The 23,512-nt window shown below is 36.6% G+C and overlaps 1 protein-coding gene across 3 annotated transcripts; it reads left to right on the forward strand.

Moving 5' to 3' along the window:
• Positions 1-490: 490 nt before the first annotated feature.
• On the forward strand, positions 491-23,431 carry LOC134532752 (aarF domain-containing kinase 1). Of its 3 annotated transcripts, none has more exons than XM_063369568.1 (10): positions 491-1,129; positions 9,819-9,996; positions 11,629-11,718; positions 12,709-12,912; positions 14,106-14,264; positions 14,413-14,571; positions 15,511-15,777; positions 18,158-18,355; positions 19,812-19,954; positions 20,341-23,431. In XM_063369568.1, the coding sequence occupies exons 2-10, from the start codon at positions 9,862-9,864 to the stop codon at positions 20,528-20,530; spliced, it is 1,545 nt and encodes a 514-aa protein (XP_063225638.1). In that variant the 5' UTR covers positions 491-1,129; positions 9,819-9,861; the 3' UTR covers positions 20,531-23,431. The 3 variants fall into 3 exon arrangements, with proteins under 3 accessions (XP_063225638.1, XP_063225637.1, XP_063225636.1); XM_063369567.1 differs by lacking the exon at positions 491-1,129 and adding an exon at positions 6,820-6,969; XM_063369566.1 differs by lacking the exon at positions 491-1,129 and adding an exon at positions 7,326-7,492.
• Positions 23,432-23,512: the final 81 nt, after the last annotated feature.

Consider the following 23,512-nt stretch of genomic DNA (forward strand, 5'->3'; position numbering starts at 1 on the left):
GTCTTCGCATAACTGTTGCCACAGGAGTCACCCTGCAGATCGTCAGTGCAAGGGATACACGGATTTTCCAAAACTGCTGTTTTTGCTCCATCACAGTTCTTAATTTTCTTGAGATCTTCTGGCTTTATTAATTTTGTTCTGCGCCAAATAAAAGTTTAGGTAAGTTTACCACAAAAATTTAAATGAATATTCAAATTGTAAGTTTTCCTGTACTTTCGGACAGATTTATTATAATATGTAGTATAGGTAACGTGACCATACGTCCTACTTAGGGCGGGACAGTCACGCTTTCAGGCTGTCTGTCCTGCTGTCCCCAGCGAGGGCAAAAATTCCCCGCTTTCGCAAACAAAATGATAATTCAACATACCTAATGAACAAAATATGAACAATTGACAAAACACAGTTAAGTGTCGCAGTACTGAAAGCCATTTTGATTACCAAGACTAACATCAAAAAATCATATAATGAACTTCATTCCTACTTGAAACTAGACCCGATATTTTGAAACAGATTTTTTCCGCCGACAAAAACAAAACTCCCTAGACGTATGATGTCATGTCATAAAGGTTTATTTGATTTATCAGCTCAGCTGGCTTAGTAACTCAGCTAACATGGAAAGCTGGAATCACAGTGCCCCGACGGCCCCGACACGACAGGCCCGAAAAGTTCAATAGCCAATTAAATACAAGCTCGCCGTGACGTCACCCCGGCAAAATACGCACCCCGAGGGCCAGCAAGGAATAGATTATATTTCTAATTCCGTCGTGTCGTACTGCCCGACAGATAAGAAAACGCCAACGGAAAAGAACCAGTACAGAACTAAATTTCAAAAATATTTACCTACTTGGTGAATATTTTTGCTGGAAAGTGAAATTTCGTTTTACGTGTTGATGAATTTAAAAATTGGTAGCTTCCCTTCGTCTGTTTGCGGTTAAAGACGTTATTTTAGAATCGTGAAGATTGGATTTAAGAATGGACGAGTTCAACGAAGAACTTCTAATTAGTAAAGTCCAAGCTTATGCTATTTTGTATGATATTGGTGTGAAGGACTACAGAAACCAGCCAAAAAAAAAAAAAAAACCTTGCTGGGCTGAGATAACATATAGTTTTTCGGGAGAAGAAGTTGACGGTAAGTTAACTAAATATTTATCAGTTCTGAATGCAGTTGCTTCGAGTTTTTGGCTTGGTTATTTAAAAAAAAAATTGTACTTTTTAAATTATTTGTAATCCACATATTACCATTTGCCGAAGGCCAAATTGAAAATCGTCGGGTTATTTTTGTCGTGGTATTGTGACCCTACGCTTTTAAATCTGTCGTGCTGGAACGCTGAACGAAGGTTTGTCGGGCCTGTCGTGTCGGCCTCGTCGTGGTATTGTGACTCCAGCTTAATACAACATAAAGTTATGTAATAAACTCTATCTCTATCCTTCTTTACGAAATTCTGCAGACATTCTGCTCTGACGGAAAAAAAATAAATAGCTACATCGATTACCAACAGTGGACGTCTCTAATCTAAGAAATAATTCTAAGATATTTTATTATCCAAGCATAAAAGCTATGTGGCAGAAATTAAATTCTGTCCACGCAGTACTGAGAACATGAGAAAATTTAGTTAAAGTTAGTCCGTTCGCAAAACATGTCAGTTTTTACCTTGAAGCATTAAAATAGTACATAATATATATTTAAAATATCAAAATTATTTTTAAATTGAAGGAAATGGAGTTTAAAATTCACGCCTTGTTTATGTTTATGTAATAAATATTTTAAATACCTATAATGTTCAATATCCAATTCATGCCGTTACCATTTATGAGCAAAGGTTTCCTGGTTATAACTTACTAACGATAATGAATTTACACGTACGAGTTAAAGAATGCGTTCCATTTATTTACTGATGCATAAAAACTTTTATCATCGACCTTCTAACTGGTAAATAGCATGTAATAGCTACGAAAAATTGCACTGTAAATTGGTTTCAGTTGTTTGTTTGTATCGTGGTGAAGATTTACCGTCGCAACTACGCGATCATTTGGTTTCGTACCATTTTATCTCGTTTTTAGCTTTCACGCTCTTGTATCTACATTGTGAGTTGTATTGACCTAATACATATACAGTACAGGTTTAAAAAGGAAAATTTTTACTACTGGCATCTTCTCTTACACAGTTAACGAAACATATACATCCATCAAACGTGACGCATTTAACATCACTCGAATTTTGTTTTATTTAACTTCCTACATTACGCCGGTTAAACTAGCGAGAGGATTATATTATTTACTAAACCTTAACTTACTGCTACTTGCACGCCTCTATTCGAACTCAGAGCCTATTGCTCCCGCGCCATAACCGACTACGCTATCAGAGACCGTCTGTGAACACAAAAATGAAGTTATAATATAAAAATTAAAAATAAATTAGTAAACACAATAGTAATAATGTAAAATTATACCTTGTGCCGTCGAAATATCTAACTTTTCCTTTTTTCCAGATTCGTTTCTTCCGAGTGGCGTGTAATCTCAACCTTGATTTCTTTCCCTTTCTTCGTTCGTCGTCGACAGCTTTCATTTTAAAACAAATATAACATATATATTCAAAGGAAACAGCTGAACATAATGATGTAAAATAAAAACAATCCGGCCACGTCCAGCGACTCCACCCCGCAACTGCGCTTGCTTACTGCACGCCCTGTGTCGAGAGTGGAGGGGGCATCAGGCGCGCCAACCTGACTCATCTTTCACCTCCCCCCGCGGAAACGAGCCGATTGCTGTTCTACGGCTGAGAGCGCGCCACGTGATGGACTGCCAACAAGTGCAAAACATGCCGCAGTAATACAAGTGCCTCTCGGAATTCAATGCGGTGACCCTATAATTTTATTGGTGTATATTTTGTATCAAGGTCCATTGCATGTCTCTATATTAGTGCCACATAGATCCCGTGAATAGTTTGTAAGATACTGCAGCCTGAAAACCCCGTTTTTGGCCATGTTGAGGGATTCTAAAATATGTTTTTTATATGAATAATTAATTTCTAATAAAAATTAAGCCTATACCTGAAGTGTGTGTTCTTTTCGTACGGAAACCAATTTCGAAAATTTTCCATAGCTTTCTGTAAAAATGTGTATTTCAAACACACTGCAATGTTGTACACTTGCTAGGTAGGCGGGCGCCTTAAGATACTTATTTACTATCTTTATCAACAGATGTTCCAACTCACATTGCAAAATTTTACTGGCTAATATTTATCATGTATACCATCCTAACCTTTGGTGTACAGCATTTAGTGGGAGTAATTTTGTTAATGCAATGCAGGGGCGCAACAACTAAATTTCCAAAGGGGGGGCAATATATATTTTTATAAAGAATCATCGATCCCCCCTAAGGGTAAGGGGGTCCTCTCCCGGGAAAATTTGTATTTCAAGGTGGAAAATGGTGCTATTTAAGCAGATTTATTATCTAAAAATTGATTACACAGAAATTTCTTTGCCCTCGTTTGCCACCACTTCAAGGTTTCAGAGGGAGGGGCAAAATACCCTCGCCCCCCCCCCCCCCCCCACCGCCCTTTTTGCGCCCCTGAATGGAAGTAATGCAGTGAAAATGTGTATTAATGGTGCTGCTATCTATTTTCGCTGAATCAGGTACAAAGTAGTGGTTTAGTAATTTTTTCTAGCCTTTTTTTTGCTAAGATTATAAAATTTACTAAGATTATAATATTTCTGTCGCTAATCAAATAGCAAATGTGCTGTTTTGGCAGCGAATTCTAGCGGCGGATGTGGAAATCAAGTGTGATTCGCATCCATAAATGTAGTTGAAAACACATTTTGCATATATTTATCACTCTAAGCATTATTTCATTATTATTTTAAAGAATTATTCATTAAATAAAGTGTTTGAGTTGCATATTATACGTATATTTGCAACATGAGATCACATAAATTTGCTCATTACCGAAATTAGGTGTTACACATCACTGGCGTGTACTGAAGGACTTGCTCATATTTTTTAGTACTTTTGTAAGTAGCCCTACTTAATTTCGTGAGTAACCTAAATAGATAGTTAAAATTATTTGATTTTTTTTATTGCATTTGCCATCACACTTGCCTTTGTTGCTGAAACTACAGGAATAGTGGGAAGACTGCTGGTGGATGTTTGAAATGTATCTGGGAGGGCACCAGTCTAGCTTGCAAACAAACCAATTATGGTTGGGTGGATCATTAGCCCCATTGTAGTCCACTAGGTTCGAGGCTGTTGGATGTTGCTTAAGTTAATTATTAATACAGGTACAGACTCCCTAAATAACATAGAGGGCTGATTGCTGCCTATCGTAGATTGCAAAGCACTAAATTAAATACGTTTAGAAGAAGACGTGGATTTAATCGCGCATTATTGTTTGTACAGTTACAAAATTTGTGCGGACAAATTACAGTAACACTTGAAAAGTCAAAAAATGTTGCACACTCGTTAGTTATGAACTAGAATTAGACCTGCGGCAGTCTGACTGGGGCAAGGTAGTTTTGATTTGAGCTGGAAAATCTCGTAATTTGCTTAATTAAAGAATCAGTTATTCTGCTAAATATGCATCATGAATCAAAACAGGAATTTACAACACGAGCCATGATTATAACATAGGTTTTGCTGGAATAAATTACATTTGAGGTGGGTAGGCATATGCGCGGCTTAATTAGATGAAGTTCTGTTTCCTGAAGTTGGCCAATGCCATAAGAGATAAATCACGCTGCGGGCGAAGTTAGCGAGGGCCGGGTTATGCCCTGCACTGTAGTAAATGGTCCGGGGTCACATGGGGAGTATGAAGAGAAAAGATTTTAGATCTATGAAACATATTTACCAAAATGACTGAACACATACTTATTCTGTTTCTTTGACCATCTGTCAACCATATCAACTTCCCCTTTTCCTACAAAATTTGATGCCAACACCACTGTTTTATTATCTACCCATTTTACTAAGGTTACATTTTCCTCTCGATTTATGATTTATTTAGAGTAGCCACTGTCTTTCTTCATGGCATCCTTGTCTGGTGTCAATGGAGGATATTTGAATCTGTTAACCCTGACTGTTCCAGCTGCATGAATCTTCTTTTCTTTCAGAATTTGAAAGAGGTTGTACGTGGAGAAAAAATTATCAAAATAAAGTTTGTGGCCATGTTGATTTTCAATACTTTTCACCAAATGTAGCACCACAGATGCACCAAGACCTAGCTCCTTCAACTCTATTGGATCGATTTATGGCATTGATCCTTGGTAAATAAGAAAATTGTATGCTAAGCCAGACTGTCCACACAAATAAAATATTTTTATCCCCCAAGGACAAGGTTTGCCTTTAACATATTGCTTCAGGCTAAACCTGCCTGTAAATGGGACAATCTGTTCATCAACAGAGAATTCTTCTTCAGTTTCTGACTCAAAACTTCTTGAAAGAATTGAGTCATACAAAGGTCTCACTCTGTAGACCTTATCTTTGCATTCAACAGGCATTTCCAAACTATTCACTATGTGTAAAGTTGACCTCAACTCAAAGAAGCGGTCCCTTGACATGTTTTATAGAAATATATTGATTCCCAGTGCTTCATCCCAAAACAGTGGTGCTCTTGGAAATTTCAAAGTTCCTGTACAGCTAAATGGAAAGCAAACAACTTCTGAATTTCCTCCGATGATGTGTTTGAAACGTGTTTTGTTTGGTTGCACTACGTACAAATTGGTCATCTCTGCCATTTTTTTCAAAGATTGAATCAGGCAAATATTGGTGATAATATCCCACAGGTGATAATAGTTCATTCACATCAGCAGTGCCAGAAACGTATGGTTCGGGCAAGACTGAAATTGGTTCACGGGAAAATGCAATGTTTTTCTTGTTGATGATTGTGAACTGTGAAGTAGTCTGTTCATTTTCATTGCCACCTGAATGGCTTGTGGATGTTTCATCTACTGAGTCATCAAGATTGTCTGTTTGTGTAGCATTCGCACTTACCCTACTAGCACCAACACGTAACTGTCTAGGGGCAACCACCGCAGGAATTTCATCTTCTAAACCCTCATCACCTGACAACCACACATCAGAAATTTCTCCACTCAATAACACATCCAAAATTGAACCAGCATTTTGAGTACATTGTGAATGTCCTTCCATTGAAATAAATACTAAACTGTCACAATTACAAATAGAAAACTTGAAAAACCACTTCTTATTATTATAGGTTATGATTCCCACATGTTAAGTCCACAAACCCTGGTTTTTATTGTTCAGAAAGGTATGAATAATATGAGAGAAAATATTTTGTCACAAAATACACAATAATTAAGTATTTTTCTCAAATAATTTAGAAAAACCTGGAACTTGGTGGTTTATTTTAGCATAGCAGCAAATATTGTTGATATTCTTCTACAATATTTGATAGCAGCTTGAGCTTCCCCAACCTTTTAAATTTTTTTTGCCTCTTAGTAACCACCATAGATAACAACGAACGATAACATTGTCATCGTACACTTTATTTACTCTATGTTGTCATCTATGCACTGTGTTCAATCGTACACAACAGGCAACAATTGTTGGAAAATAATTTTTAAATAATAAACAAGAGAAATTTAATGTGTACAGTTGTACACAGTGCGTCCGAAAGGATTTTAAATTTAAAAGTAAATAATTAGTTTAAACAATAAAGACAAAATTGAGACTGCCTGTTTCTTCTCAGAACTACTCCATTTATTACTATAGGCTAATTTGTCATTAGGATATACAATTGACGGTATGAATTAAATTAGGAAATTAAAAGGAGGATTAGGAGCAAACAATACACAGCACTGATAGTTACTTGCTTATTGAGAATTATTGTTTTGGACTAGGGTGGCCACCTTTTTTTTCTATGGGGCGGTTGGATTGGACATTGGAGGGTGCCATCCGCCAGTGGGAATTGGTACTGGTAAGATGGGGGCCCGAGCTTAATTACTACAAGAGGTATGAACTATGAAGTCACATTAAAAATGATTAACTATTGCCAAAATGCCTCATTACTCTTTTCTGTTTTCATTTTTCACTTATATGTCCTTGGCATATTGCATTATTGCGTTCTTTGCGTTCTTTGCGTTGTTTACAATGCATATACCCTTTAAGAAAATGAGAAATATATAGGTTTTCAATAAACATGTTGTTGGAATGCAAATATAAGTTGAAATAAAGAGTTTTAAAGCTGCTTTTATGTACATGCTGAATTCCCCATTATTTTGTTTTCTTAAAGGATTTGACATGTGTTTGTAGGCCCAGCAAATGTTAAGTTCGAAAATTCATCACTCCTAGCGATTTTGTGCATTCTTGTACGGTCAAATCTGTGCATTGGAATCTGTGTGTACATAAATTATTGAGGTTAATGTTTGAGCATGGTAATTTAGCGAACGTCAGCGGTGACTTTTGTGAAATGAATTCTTGTTAAAGTGATGTGGTTTTTTTTATTAAAATTGGGTTGGATCAGTAGAACAATGAGGTAATTATTTTCACTTTAATTCAGTAAGGCCGCTGCAGTTGGGCACAAGCCCGGTGTTTAGAATTTTAGTCTACTTTTCTCTTAACTCTTTTCCCACACTCCTCATCCAACACATTCCCCCACTCATTCATTCTCTCAGTGCTCCTTTCCCACCTTTTGACCCCTCGTCATCTCTAGACACCCAACGTCTGTGAAATGTTAAGCCGTTGGTAAATATTTACTTGGGCGGTATTTCCGAAAAAAAATGTTAAAAATCCGAAAATACCTTTATTTTATGCTCTTCAACTTCCTCCTTTCATTAAAATCGGCGGAGATTAGAAATTCCAAATACTTTAGGAGATATCAATTTTTAAATTTCTTCATATGTAGTTGAGCGGTATTTGCGAAAAAAAATGTTAAAAATCCGAAAATACCTTTATTATATGCTCTTCAAATTCCTCTTTTCATTAAAAGCGGCGGAGATTAGAAATTCCAAATACTTAAGGAGATATCGAATTTTTAAATTTCAGCACAAAACCAGCGCATTCCTGTGGCGTGCGTGCACCATTGTTTCTTGTTTACGTACGAGTATCTATTTTTTTATTGGATAATAATGTCACGTGATTGTTCGTGATAGGCCAGAATTCAAATGAACTAATACGTGATTATTTAGTTCAATTATTGTTTAAAACGGTGTTTAATTACCGCCTCCAACTTAGGTGAGTTTTTAACGTTTCTAATTTTAAAGTCTTATTTGTTATTTTGATATTGTTGCGCAAGTAATAAGTAACAAAAAAATTTACGTGAGTTGTTACTGTACATCCTTTGTTACGGGTTTGTTATGTAAGGTCAGTTACATTATAAATAATTTAAAACTAAAGAATAATTAAAATTAATTCACATTATTTTTAATATCACCTTAGTTTGAAAGTATTTATAATGTAACTGACCTGACCTAATCGACCATTTTAGTTTACTGTTCACCCTCTGTCCGGGTTTGTTTGGTCAGGTCAGTTACATTATAAATATTTTAAAACTAAACAGCCATTAAATTTAATTCACAAAATAATTTTTAATGTCGGCTTAGTTTGAAAGTATTAATAATGTAACTGACCTGACCTAATCAACCATTTTATTAATTACGCATTCACAATTCACGTATTCATGAACACACTGCAAAATAACAAAAATGGCGCCGCTCGAATGGTTCCACAGGTCTTGTATTGCAAAATTAAAAAATTCGATATCTCCTAAAGTATTTGGAATTTATTATCTCCGCCGCTTTTAATGAAAAGAGGAAGTTGAAGAGCACATGATAAAGGTATTTTCGGATTTTTAACATTTATTTTCGGAAATACCGCTCAACTACATATGATGAAATTTAAAAATTCGATATCTCCTAAAGTATTTGGAATTTCTTACCTCCGCCAATTTTAATGAAAAGAGGAAGTTGAAGAGCATAAAATAAAGGTATTTTCGGATTTTTAACATTTTTTTTCGGAAATACCGCCCAAGTAAATATTTACCAAGCCGTTTTTAATTCATTCACCGTCAAGGATAGGTACATTTTTCTTATTGCTATGTCAATATTTATTATTTAAGTATTAAATGCACTTCTGTACTTTTTTTTGCCCTTTCTGTGTCTTAAATGTACACACAGACTTTTATAACGGAGCGAAGCAGTGGAAGTCATCAACGGTCTCAATGTGCGGTGTGTTATATCGTTTTACATTTATTTGCTTGTATGCTGTATAGTCCTCTTGTAATAAAGCTTCTATTAATTATATTTCAGTGTGCTTTTTACCTTGTAAAGTTATATGAACTTAAATTATGCGGAGCCAAAAATTGCATAAATTTTAGCAGGTGATGAAAAGAAAAATCTACATAACATTAAAATAATGTACACATTAATTAAACGTAGTTACTTTCGGTAATTATTCCGTCACGTATTCAAGTTTATCCCTTGATCTTGATTGCATGATCATTTACATATTGATCAGACTATGGTATTCCCAACATGATGCTTGCTGTTTTAATTTAGTACATCAACAGATCCTGGGCAAACAAAAACTTGAATATCACAATACAACAAATTAGGCTGTCAGTCTTTGTGGAAATGTTTTTTTCATATTCAACTTTGTATTATAATGCATCGTTATAGAACAAGTTTTTGTTATGTCCAGGTTCTTCTAAATTATGATAGATTAAAACAGCAAGTATCAAGTACCACAGGATCAATGTATATAGGATCATTGATCATGTCATCAGGATGAAGGGATGAACGTAGATATGGAACTTTTACCTTGCTTTCCGATGTTCAAAAACTGCAATCTGTGTAATCATGTAGGAGTTTCTTCGCCCCAACGGCAAGCAAATAGAAGTAAAGAGAGATGTGGACAACACGAAGGTTGCTCAAGCTGGGCGTGGTCGCTGGCGCGACCGTGGGCACAGTGTTGTCGCTAAGGGCCAACCAGTACGACGTCAACTCGATTGGGATCGTTCGGCTGGGCAGAGCTGCAACCACGGTAGGTGCTAGTCGGAGGAAGGGTTTATTCGGAGACTACATTCTGCGAGTGGCTCTTTGCCTTAGGCTGTGCTTTTAGTTTGGTAACTACAAACTGTATTTTTTTTTTTTCGGTGTTTTGGTATGTTTGAATCCAGATGCATCTGACATTCACTTGTTTTGCATTAGTGGCAACACTGCAGTGTTGTCGCTACCGCAAAAGTGAGATGTGGTTGTTACTAAATTTTGTTAAGGGCTCCGCCAACCCGGGCACACATACGGTGCGCAGAGCTTCAGGAAAAACAACGCGATTTCAAAACTACTCGAGATATCCGAGTGGGGTCTGCTTACGAAAAGCATTTAAGAATTCGCTGAGGGCCGAAAAGTACTTCTGATTTCGGATTAAGTTTATAAACTGTAATTTTAGAAGCGTTAAAATCGCTAAAACGCATGTTATCAGAGTAACATTTAGGCGTAAAACAACCAGTACAGATTCTTGAAAGCACTTAAGGGACTTGCATTACACCTTTATCTATCTTCATTTCTCGTCCATATAATGTTATGGTCACCGCTCAAATTTCACAGTTATCCTGTGATGACGAGAAGACTGCTCGCCAGTTCAGAGCCTTGCGCTTAGAGGCGACACCGCGCTAGAAATACCATCGAGCGTCACGCTTATCATCCCGCCTCACATACATACACCCCTGATGAGGCGGGCCCCTTAAGTTGATGGCCCTTAGATTTGAGTCTTTATAAATCTGACCAATTAAATAGGACCAAAATAACAAAAAAAAAATTCAAAGAAGTATAGCACTTAATTCGAGAGAGAGAGAGAGAGAGAGAGCGAGCTGAATTGTATAAATATACACATTTTTTAAATTTTATAACGTAAATATTGCTTTAATTGGAGTTAAATTGTAACAGTACTTTGAATAAGTGGTTGTTTGCTGGAACTGTTCATATGTTTCAAGGCTGTAAATATACTTCAAAGGTGTTTTATACAATATACAATTAATTTATGTAAGTATGTTGTTTTGAATTAATTTTGATTGAATTCTCCATCCAACTCAGATTTTTGTTCATCCCGGATCAACTCCAATCCCATATGATGTGACTGTAAGAGTCAAATATTTTGTATAAACATACGTACTTGACTCCAACATTAGTATTTTAAAAGTAGTATGTTGATTCTTTTCACCAAGAAAATATTAATAATTTAAAGTACGTATTATAGCTATTTACATAGGCTATACATAGTATTTTTGTCGATTGCCTAGGCTAATTTTTTATTTAGTCAATTTACATTCATATTGTGTATGATGTGTAAATGTATAGGCTATGGAAAAATGTAATTATAATATACATTATTCAGTATATGAGCATAATATTTGTTGTTTTATTAGTACAGTATGTGCAAGTTACCTGTTAGTAACCTACATTTCATTATTCATTTTTTGCCATGACAGCCAAACTAATATTTCAGTTACTCCACAGTATATTTATTTCTGTGAATATGTGCAAGTTTTATTAATGTTTACACACTTATATTAGTAGTAATAGTGATTAACAAAGTCTCATTTTAGTATCTTGCAACTACAGTAGTTTTGGTAATGAAAATGTACTGTACTTAATTAGCTTTTGATTTTTTACCCAGGTATTTGGCATAGCTTTACACTACAAAACAACTCTTTATGCAAGTAACCTTGATGTCTCTTCTCCAGAATACTTGCAACTTAAATCAGAGGTAATGTATTTTGCTTCATATCCGTGTTTGAAGTCTTTTAGTAGAATTTTGTCTGTATTGTGCGATGCTATAATCCAGCTTGCCTAAAAAATATGTGTACTTACATTTGAAATGACCCATCAAATTGTGTTTATTAACATACTGACACAAAGTAAATTACTCAAATTAATTAATTGGGATTTTACGTTTCTTCTTTCAGAATGACTACAATTATAATAATATTGTCAATAGACACAATTTAATGGTACATATTAAAAAAAATACAGTATGTAAAAACAAAAATGAATAATTATAACTCATGATAAAATATGGTATAAAATATTTAAGGTTAACATTTTGGGTGTTATCAATCTAGCAACTGTATATTACTCTGTATTGCAAAGTAAGCGCACTAATGCTAACGTGAGCAAAGGAGTAAATTTTGTATACATATTTTGGTCGTCTGGTTGATGAGATAGCATTGCATGATATAACTTGGTGGCTAGCAGCAAGAAAAAACTGGAAAATTTGGATTTTTCAGCAACTGGGAAAAATCTGGGAATTTCTTAATTAGTCAGGAAAATTTTTAAATAAAGAGGTTTCTGAAAAATTAGAGCTACAGCAGAAATGTATTTTTATTTGTACTGGTTCCACGTACACACCCTTTTCTTCCCCCTTTCCAACCCTTGTCTAAATTTAAAAAAAAAAAAAAAAAAATCCTTCCATTCCTTTGACAGCGTGCATTCTTTCAGTGTTATCAATATAGCCTGTTGCAGTAGTGAGGTGTGGTATAAGCTTATGCGTTGTGATTTCGAACGTTAGTTTTTGGTAGTTATTGTCCGTAAAACTAATTTGGTGGTCAGAGAAGTGTTTTTTCCAAGCTTGAAAAAGTCAGGTTGGCTAGCCACCCTGTGTAAGTCGGGGAAATGGGAGCAGTCAGCCATGGCCTGGCGTGAGCTCGGGAAGCCGTGGGTAACTGGGCCCGGGTGTGGGTGTGGCTCGGCGGGGCAGGTCCACCGGGCGGCCGCGGGGAAGCTGCTGGCGCTGTGCCGCACCAACAAGGGGGTGTACATCAAGGTGGGCCAGCACATCGGGGCCCTGGACTACCTGCTGCCCCAGGAGTACGTGCAGACCATGAAGGTGCTGCACAGCCGGGCGCCCTGCTCCAGCCTGAAGGAGGTGGAACAGGTCCTGCGGGAGGACCTGAAGCGAGATGTGAGGGCTCCCTCTTCCTCCCGGTGGTGCCGGAGCCCGTCCTCGCGTGCCTGGTAGCTTTTCCTCTCCTTACCTAACAACCTAACTCGCATTCAAAACCCTTTATCTCACCATATGGCTGGTCTCTGGCAAGGCTAAACCATCTTGCCTTCTCACATTTCGCAAGGCAGCACAGTTCTCTGTGCCGACGATACTTCGATACTAGTGTAGGGGAATAAGGTAAATGATGTCGTACCAAAAGCTAATTTAATTCTTGGACATTGATTTAAATGTTTTGAAGCTAACTAACTTGTCCTAAATACACCTAAAATTAACTGCATGAATTTCAGAAACATAATACGCTACTTTTATTGTATAAAGTGATAATTTTTTTTCTTTATAGTTACTTAAAATTATCTGAACCCATTATCATGTATGTAATTTACAGTAAATGTTTGTGAACGTGTACTGTATTTGAAGGAAATTAATGTATTTGTAATTTTTTTTTAAATTTATGTAAATAGCAATGCATGAACATATATATATTTTACACTGTGAAACTGGACATGTTCTATATCCTGGATCCATGTGGGATCCACGGAATGGAAAAAAAAAATTCTGCAAAGAAAATTATTTTACTTTATTTATATAACAGTGTTTAAAATTTGCCTCTAGCTGTATAACTGTATTTTGTGTATATAATTTCAAGTTAGTTTTTTAGTAGTGCAAAATTGTAGGATAAATTTGCACCTTCATAAATATAAGACGTGAGACCTCTTGGATGTAGAGTGGTACAACCTTTCTTATCCACACGTGATCTCAAAAAATTACGAGACCATATCATAAAGTGAATCATGACAGATACAGAACACCCACACCATTGGCAGATGTAGTAAGTTGTCAGTGCAACAGCAACACAGAGAAGCCTTTTTAAGCTCTTCAAATTTGCATTAAATTCTCATCTTTTGCCACAAAATATAGCAAGAAATTTGTCTGTTTAACAAGTATGAATTCTTGTCCCTTAGGAAACTCAAATTTCTTAAAATTTATGGAATCCAGAATGTCTTAAACCCAGAAAATAGTAAAACTCTTAATTTATTATTTCTGTTAGAAGTTATTTTTGGGAAACAAATGAAAGTGAAAATTTAGTAACTGTTATTATTGCTCGAGAAGACTAAATAATTTTTATTGTGTTTTTTTTATTTTCTTTCAAGCCACTGGAACTTTTTGATGAGTTTGAACCGGAGCCTCTAGGAACTGCCTCACTCGCTCAAGTCCATAGAGCCAAGCTGAAGGATGGCACAGTTCTGGCTGTGAAAGTACAGCATCCCTACGTGAAAGGAAACTCTATCGTCGACATGAAAACAATGGAGGTGAGTATTATGTGCAAAGTTTCGTAAGTTCAAGAACTTATTGCATAAAGTTGAGAAGTACTGTGCTCTTTTTCCACTGGTTTATTTGTGCAGGCAGCCTACTAGGAATATTTGAAGCCTTCATAATTGATAGTCTTCTTTGTGTTAGGTTCTTGTAAAACTTGTGGCGTGGGCTTTCCCAGACTTCAAGTTCCTTTGGTTGGTGGACGAAACCAAGCGGAACATCCCGCTCGAACTTGACTTCACACAGGAAGGGCACAATGCAGAGAAATTCAGAGACATGTTCCAGCACTTCTCGTGGCTCAAGGTCAGTATCCGAGTTTGCTGTTAGTAACCAGCTAGAAGGCTTTTGCCATGTGGGAAACTTTTGAGTGTGTGTGTTCTCATTTGTAGATCACATCATCTACTTCTCTTATCGGCAGTTTGTAAGGCAGTTTATTAGAACAAAAGCACCAAATAGTAAGATAAGGCAAGAACACTGCATACTTTTGGGTCTCCTTGATAGCTCAGTTCTCTGTTCACAATCAGGTTGTTCTCATAGTTTGCTGCGGTGGAGATGAACTATTTGATATGTACTGGTAGTTAGCCTATTCTCTAAGTATTTGCTTGCTGTCTTTACTTTTTTCCCCCCAGTGCATTTCCCTTCTCTAGGGATCCTCGTCAAGCTCATGTTTTTTTTTTAAGGTTTGGTGGATTTGTGCCATCCCTAGGCACTTGTCAATTCATTAGCAATGTTTTAACATCCAAGTGGTTCAAAACACCACTAGATACTTGGAGGTCCCATCATCCTTAGCCTGTCATTAATTGGCTGTGTAATGTATTTTTGATGTTAGTACCTTATTTATAATTTATTTTTTCGAATTTATATGTGTGTGTAATAAGTTTTGCTTGGTATTATGTCTGACCTGCATAAATATTTTTAACTAGATGGTATATTGATGACCTTATCACAGCTGTGATGGTTTCTAGTAAATATAACTATAAAGTAGCCCATCACCCTGCTTTCCCACAACCATTCTTTTTTTAATGGATTAATATTTTAATGAATGTCGCTATGTGAAGGCTCCAAAAATTCAATACTACACCCAAACCAGACATTCTACCAATATATTTGTGAATATAATTTGCATAATCTTTTCGTGAAGTGTATTAGCGGTAAACAATTATTCACAGTTTAAAATCATCACAACGTCCACAGGATGTAACTGAATGTGTTTGTAATTGCGGCGCGGGTGTGACGGGGCAGGTGCCGAAGATCCACTGGGAGCTGTCGACCAGCCGCGTGCTGGCCATGGAGTACCTGGAAGGGGGCCAGGTGAACGACCTGGGCTACATCAGGCGCGAGGGGATCGACCCGTACGAGGTGTCGGACAAGCTGGGGCAGCTGTACTCGCAGATGATCTTCCTGCACGGCTTCGTGCACAGCGACCCTCACCCGGGGAACGTCCTGGTGCGGAGGGCCACGCCCGGCCCGGGGGCCGAGGTCGTGCTGCTGGACCACGGCCTCTACGCGGTATGCTGGCCGTCACTCGTGCCGACCGTTTGCACAGTCCGTCAGCTCGCAGCACGCCGTCGTAGTTTCGCAAATCACTGCTGCCGTCCGATGTTGGTGTGGGCTAAGCAGTTTAATCCATATAGGCAAATAATAGTGGTGTTTGATCTATTTGTATTTGTCTCCGAGCACTCGTATGCAATAAATTGGCAGAATTCAAAACACTTTTAGGAAAAATTTTGTCTCTTAATTAAATTTTTTTTTGTTTCTCAAATCTTGATTTTTATTCAAACATTATTAAAATAAGTGTTCTACAAACAATTAAAAAACCAAAGACTGCCGGAGTTTACTGGCATTGCCATATAGTAAATGTTTTGGAGGTTTTAATTTAATCCGTCTGTGCGTCCGAAGTTGAATCTTTATGAGCTTTGGACAGACTGACAGATAGAATTGTTCTGACTATCTGATTGGCTGCAGGTAACGTGATTGCCAGAGGCTATGGACTGTGCTAAACCCTGCTTATGTCTACAATGAAACCTCTTTTTTTATACTTCTCAGGGTACCAGGAAAAAAATTTTGCTACTAAATACAGGAAAGTGGAAAAATTTGGAAGTTTATACTGCATTAGCATTACTGTATGAGACCAGAGAGAAATGTAAATAGGAATGTAAAACCGGATCTCTGTAGTCGGTGAATGCATGATTTATCAGATGTGAAGTTTAATATCTCTCTTTCTTTGTGTGTGTATGTGTTTACGCGCGTGCGCACACACACACACACACACACACACACACACACACACACACACACACACACACGCTCGTACACGTGTGAACAGCCCCTAGGGAACTGTAAGACCTGCAGACTTGAAATTTGGCAGGTATATTTATTTTGCTATTTATACATCCAGTAAGTAAAGATTTTACGAACATCAGCTTCCAAGGGTTGTTGAGGGGGCATTAAAATTAAAATTTCCTTTTTTTGAATATTGCATTGTTTATGCTTTCTGCATCACCGGTGATGATAGTTCATGTTCAGATCTTAATCAGCTACGAAGCGGAATTGTGAGGGCATTAATGATCTAAATTTTTCATCTTTCAAGTATATGTCCTACAGACTTGACATGATGTGTAAGTCCAGGCAGCGCCGGCTAAGTGAAAGCTCATTGTGATAATTTTTTTTAAGAAAAATATAACATTTTCGAAACAAAAAAAACTTTTAAGGGATTTTCCAATTTGTTTTGACATCAATATGTCCACAATAATGTATTTTAGGACTATTTTCTCATTGGTAATACATACAAGAATAGCATTTCAGTAAAAACTGAATGCAATTTAATACAAAATTAGTGTGTGTGAAATGTTGTTTACTGTTTCTTCCTTTTATTACAGTCACCTTTAAGTTAAAGGGAAAAACACCTGGAATATATGCTTCAACTCTTGTTACTGAATACAGTGAGGTTTCATTACAATATATCTTTAAAAAAAAGTTTTGTTACTTAATAATAGAGTACCTTATACTGAATTATCACAAATGTTAAACGTACATATAAGGATCTGGAAATTTATATTTGCACGAGTACTTTTAAGTGGGAAATAATATTTGCATTCGGCTATTCGTCTGCTGAAAACACACCTAACTGCAACCAATGAGATTGTTGGAAAATGTTATGACCAACACTGTTGTAACTAGTGATGTGTCATTCTACTTTTTTCCAAGGTTCTCGGTTCGGTTCCGGTTCTTAAAAATTCGTACTTGGTTCTAGGGTAACCACCAAAAAATTTCCAGTCATACCAAAGATACAGAAGAATCGGTGGAACCGAGAACCGGGACTGACCCATCACTAGTTGTAGTGAAGTTACCTGCGTGTATTAAAAATAAAGTTTAATTGCTAATTTGATAATACAGTACAAAATGTGTGTATGTTTGAAGTTCAAAAGCCTAGAATAGTATCTGAAGTTATGAAATACAATCTTTAAAATCATGGTTACGATAAAATTTAGAAAATAAGTAAATTATACATCATCACTAATCATGTTAAATATTGTTCTTGAAAGAATTTTTAGCATATTTAAAATGTTATCAAACACGAACAGTGGTGGATCCAGGATTTTGGTTTGGGAGGGGCTTGACCAAGCTGAGGCTAGGCTTTATCAAGGCAAACACTAAAACAATAGTGGACCCAGATGCTTTTGGAGGGGGGCTTGAGCCCCTTAGCCCCCCCCCTCTGGATCCGCTACTGAACACGAATACCACGGCAGCCGAATACTCTGCTGCTGTTGGTCGCGCAGAGTAACGTAAAAGGAAGAGATGGGAGGTGCCCAGGTGATGCGTACCGTCCCTGTCTGCATGCGTGTCATCGGCGAGACGCGTGGCGTTGCAGCAGCGCCTGGGCCCACAGGTGCTGAGCAGCGACTTCAGGTGCGACTACGCCAAGCTGTGGCTCAGCATCCTCGACTCGGACAGGGAGGGCATGAAGCGGCAGTGCGAGAAGCTGGGCGTCGGCGACCTGTACGGCCTGTTCGCCTGCATGGTGGCCGGCCGCACCTGGGACGCCATCGTCTCCGGCATCGACCGCACCAAGTTCTCGTCCACCGAGGTGCTTGTTGGCTGGGAGGAGTAGGCTGGATCCACCGGCGCTACGTCTTAGAGCCACTGCGTTTCTGGTCGTTTTGTGTGATCACCACACCGACCCCCCTGGTGGACGTTGCGTTTGGCTGCACTGCCGCATTCCCCTCCCTTCTTCACGTTTGGGTGTTGCTCATTATGACTAGGGACGTGGTTTGGATCATAACGCACATCCACGGGAACGCCAAGCACCTGTTGTAGTCCTGGTGTGGTTTACTTCACACTCCCGCGAGAGCAAAAAAAGCAAGAAAGTGCAGCCTGTTTCGTTTTTGTCTTGTTAGCGTACACCTTTCATCTGTGAGATGAGAAAATCAGCATTAAAGATGGTAGACAGTTATTTTTTTTGTATTAGCTCAATTGCTGATAAGTCGTGTCAAATATAAATTAAAATAATTAAATGAATTAATAGTGTTACATGTTGTCCTAGAGTGTAGGACCTAGACAAACAGAAAGTATGAATATAAGGTGAGTCAGGTAAATGAAAGTCTACACGAAGGGTTGTTTCTTTATAAGTGTAAGAATATACATTTTCAAAACTATCAAAATATATGTAGCAGTATGTCACATTTTATAAAGGATATTTTTAGCTAATTTATCTAAAAAAAAAGTGTTTATTTTGATAATAAACTAAAAAAGCATTTATGCTGGAAATTAGCAAAAAATAACAACTAAAGTGTAAATTAGCAAAAAAAATAATAGCATCTATAGCAAGGTGATAATTTTTTGGCCCTTGTTAATGACTGTGTAAAGAATGTTTTGTAATATATGGAATATAATATTTATTTGACATTGTAACTGTGTTAGCCTTTTCATAATTTAAAATCATCTCAGACCCTTTTGAGTGTAAAAAGACTAGAGACGAGTTAATGGTTTTATTTTTAGTCCAATTTCTTTTTTAAAACAGGGGACTTTGGTGTTATTGTTTTTATAAAACCTGTTTTGTAATCCTTACTGCACCAAAATAGTGGTAACATTTATATATTTTGTTTTTTTTACAATAATATATTTGTAATAAATCAGTTTGCAACTGATACATTCAGATATTCAGAACATTAAAAAATAAATAAGCGAGCATTTGTGATTTAAAAGTGATTCAATAAGAGATGTACAATCAAACAAATTAAATTAATTTTTCTGATCCATGCACTTTGGTACAATTTTTTGACCCAGAAATGACATTCCTTGAATTTCAAATATTAAAAATTTGCTTTTTTATCATTTGAATTAAGTTTTGGTTAAATTCTACTTAGGTAATTCAATGATATAATTTGCATTTCGGTGTTATACAGTATTTTAACATGCTTTCAGTTTTATTGCAATTCACCATATAATCTTGGCCCTAGAAATGACATGTAGACTTGCACACAACAGCATGTGCTCAGCACTTTCGGGACGGTGGGTTAGAGACGTGATTTGTGTGTGTGCAGAAGGAAGAGTTCAGCAAGCTCATCCCATCCCTGCTGCCACAAATTTCGGATGTTCTCAGCAGGGTCAACAGACAAATGCTGTTAATCTTGCGGACCAATGATCTCATGCGAGGCGTGGAGCACACGCTCGGAACACACTCGAGGTTTGTATTCGCGACCTGGCTTGATCGGGTTAGTCTCCGACGGCCAACATCTGGCCGACGTATTGTTTCAAGTTGTGTGCGGGTTTTTCTACACTTGAAGGAGGCCACAATGGCTGTGTGAGGGCTGAGTTTTTTGGGACAAAGTTTTTGAGCAGTAGATAAATTAATGTTTTATCATGAATGCAATTTATGTATAACAATGAATGACCTCGATTCAAAGTTAGTATGAGACTCAATTATTCAGTATTAAGTTGTTATGTTCAAGCAAAATAATAAACCAAATAAAGCAACTAAAGACAGTAATAGTTAAACACGTTTCTATTGTAGGTAGCGAGTGTATGTTGCTGATGCTTTACACCTAAAAATGTTACAATTGTCTGTTTCAGGAAAGCTTCGTTCTTGGTGATGTCCAAGTGCTGTATTCGCAGTGTGTACGGTGAGCGTTTGAAGGAGTGCTCATCGTTTGTGGCCCGCTGGATGACCCTCCTGGCCAGGAACTGGGCGCTGATGAAACTGTCACTCTACTACGCTTTCCTCAGCGTACGTGGCAAGCTGTCCGTCTCCTCGGTGGCGTAGCGGCCCTCCCTGTGACCAGAGCGTCGCCCAGCTCGCAGCACAACGACCTTGCCTTCCACCGACCCCGGAGCTTGTTTCAGTCACAACCGTGGCAGTTGTTTTGTATATATTCTAGTCAAAGTTATTGACTGCAGTTCATTTTCAGGAAGGTGTTAAATGGATGAACAATATTTAATTTGTTAACTTTTACCATTTATACACATTTTTAAAGAAAGTTATACAGTGAATTCTCTCTTTAATGTCACCCTCATTCCTCATATGTACAATTCGATATGACATACAAAACTGCCAGTCTTTAGAATTGCAAGCGCAAATCAATGGGCATCGTTAATATAATGTAGGGATTTCGTTATCAATACTCATGTTAATCAGTAATATGTTCATATTTATATCACATTAGAACTATTTAACAAAGTTTTTTAGGTCATGGACATTACTTTTAGTATTCTTAGTTATTTACCCCTTTATATGGTAGTATCCAATTTTTTGGTATTATCAAATACTTTATAAGAGAATTCACTCTAACTTTTCGTTATTTTAGTGCCAAGAAATGTATTTTATATAAAAAAAAACTTTATGCTACCTTCTGTGAAACAAAATAGTTGAAAATTAGTATATGTACATTAGGTTTTGTTATCATCTGCAGCTGTTTTATTACCATTGTTTGTTCACACTTTGATAGCAACAGCAGGTTATAAGAAGTGCCAGACATGTGGTTGTTATTAAAGGTTGTATTGTACATAATAAGTTTATACCTTTACTACTATTCATTTTCCAATAGAGTATGAATTTATGATTAAGAGACAATGCTACAAACATCAAGGGACAGTGTTCGACGTTCTGTGGTAATCCAAGTGGTGGCACAAGCTCTTAAATAGGAGTAGGAGTAGAAGGGGGTTGGGACCATTCAACCCCTCAAGCCCCCCTTGGAGCCACGTTTAAATTTAATTTTGATATTGTTAAGTTGTTTGAATTAATTTTCATTTACTATTAAAATAATTACCTCTTGACACTTGGTAGTCAAACAAAAATGCTTTAAGTTTTTTGAGAAACATATACAATGAAGTGTATATTAACTAGATTAATGTAAGAAATAATGAAAATTGTTCGGCTACTTTTTTCTTTTTTTTTTTTTTATAGGAAATAATGGTTTACATATTTAGAACAGTAGGTAACATGTCATATTGAATTATTGTGAAATTATGATGAAATGTTAATTATTCAAATTACCAGCTTTGCTTTCATGTACAGAACTGCCATAGATATGCAAAGAGACATGAATGTTTAATGCATATAGAATGTGACTACATATATTACGTATATTTTATTACATTTTTTAGAAATTTGTGCCTTATGTTCTTGCATCAATAGTCTCTACATATTGCTAAAAGTGGCAAAAATGGGTCCGAAAAGGATAGCCCAATTAATTAACCAGTTTTATTTATTAGCCAAGATTAACTTACCATATTTACTAGGGGTGCACAAGTAGCATATTTTAATGTAGAGTCGAGTAGTGCAAAAACTAGAGTTTTTTTGAGTTGAGTTTGAGTAGTCAGAAATTTAATTTTTGGCATTTTTCTTTTAAGCTCAACTAACAGAACAGAAAATAGTGGCACACAAGTACTCATTGAACATAGTATCTCGTGATTGTTTTTTTTTTGTTACTATCATAGTCCCTACCTTCAGTATCTATATGTACAAAATAATTTTACAACTGTATAATTTCATTTAAGTTAGCTATTTGAATTTTCATTACAAAAAGTTTGTAAGCAACTACTACCAATTAATAAAAAAATAGAATTAACTCTTTTAAATTATATTACGAAGCACAAGGACTAAAATAAGTTTATCCAGTTGCATCGCAGGTGACTTTAAATTTAGAATGTTGATTTGGAACATTAATGTGAAAACAAATTTTTACACTGACACTATCATTTTATTGCTATTTTAAATATTCAAGTTCTTTATTGCCCTATACAATATACGCCCAGTACAAGAATATTGAGGGTGTACGTGTGATGATATTGTGCTTGTGCTCTGTGGGTGAGGTAGTATTGCAGTAACATTTAATTTCCCAATATATATTTTGGTTGTTTATGGTAACTGTGGTGCATGTGTGGTAGTTACTGTGCTTTTGCAGTAACTGTGGTGTTTCTCTATTAACTGGAATACTTTTTATGGTAATTATTTTATGATAACTATTGTGATTTTGTGGTATCTATGGTGCTTCGTCCATGGTTTTTTTTGTCAGTCGTCGTTCAATTGTCTCTACTTCATGTTTACGTGCGCCATTTTTATTTTAAGCCAGGCGGACTTTAAATTAGATGTTTATTTATGTGGTTGAATTTGGTTTTAATTAAATTACAACAATTTAAATGTCTGTCCACAAATTAACCACACTTTCATTAAGTCCGCAATTGACTCTCCCCACTAGAGCTCGGCTCAACAGTGGCTTTCTCTACTGCTCGTCTCTTACTGCTCACCTCTGTTTTGACACACTGCCTCGGTCTACTCACTCGTCTGCCGCACACCCAACACAGTCCCGGATGCTTTGGTCCCAAATGCACCAACCTTCGCAACTCCATTACTCAATTTCCCGAATTTCCCCATTATTCCAGAAAACATTCCGAACCTGACATCACCTTCCAAAGGGCAGTGGCACGACATCACGTAACCTGTCAAAATTGTGTTTTTGCCATATCAGAAACAAAACTAATTCCTGTTAAACTAAAAAATAAATGAGTAATTGATTTAGTTTTATGTAAAAAATATGTGACCAAAATAAATATTTGATGAGTTATTTTTATCTATTTTATTGACAACATTTAGTGATTGAGTTATATTTTTAATGTAAAAGTGTTTGTAAATTTTGGATTTAAAGATTAAAAAACCATGAGTGTTTTAACTGTTTTATTGTGCCTTTTTAATTTATATGTTAAAAGTATAGTTAAAGTTATTGGATCATGATTCTCGAGTGAGTGA

Source organism: Bacillus rossius, chromosome 6 (genome assembly GCF_032445375.1).
Source record: "Bacillus rossius redtenbacheri isolate Brsri chromosome 6, Brsri_v3, whole genome shotgun sequence".
NCBI lineage: Eukaryota > Metazoa > Arthropoda > Insecta > Phasmatodea > Bacillidae > Bacillus > Bacillus rossius.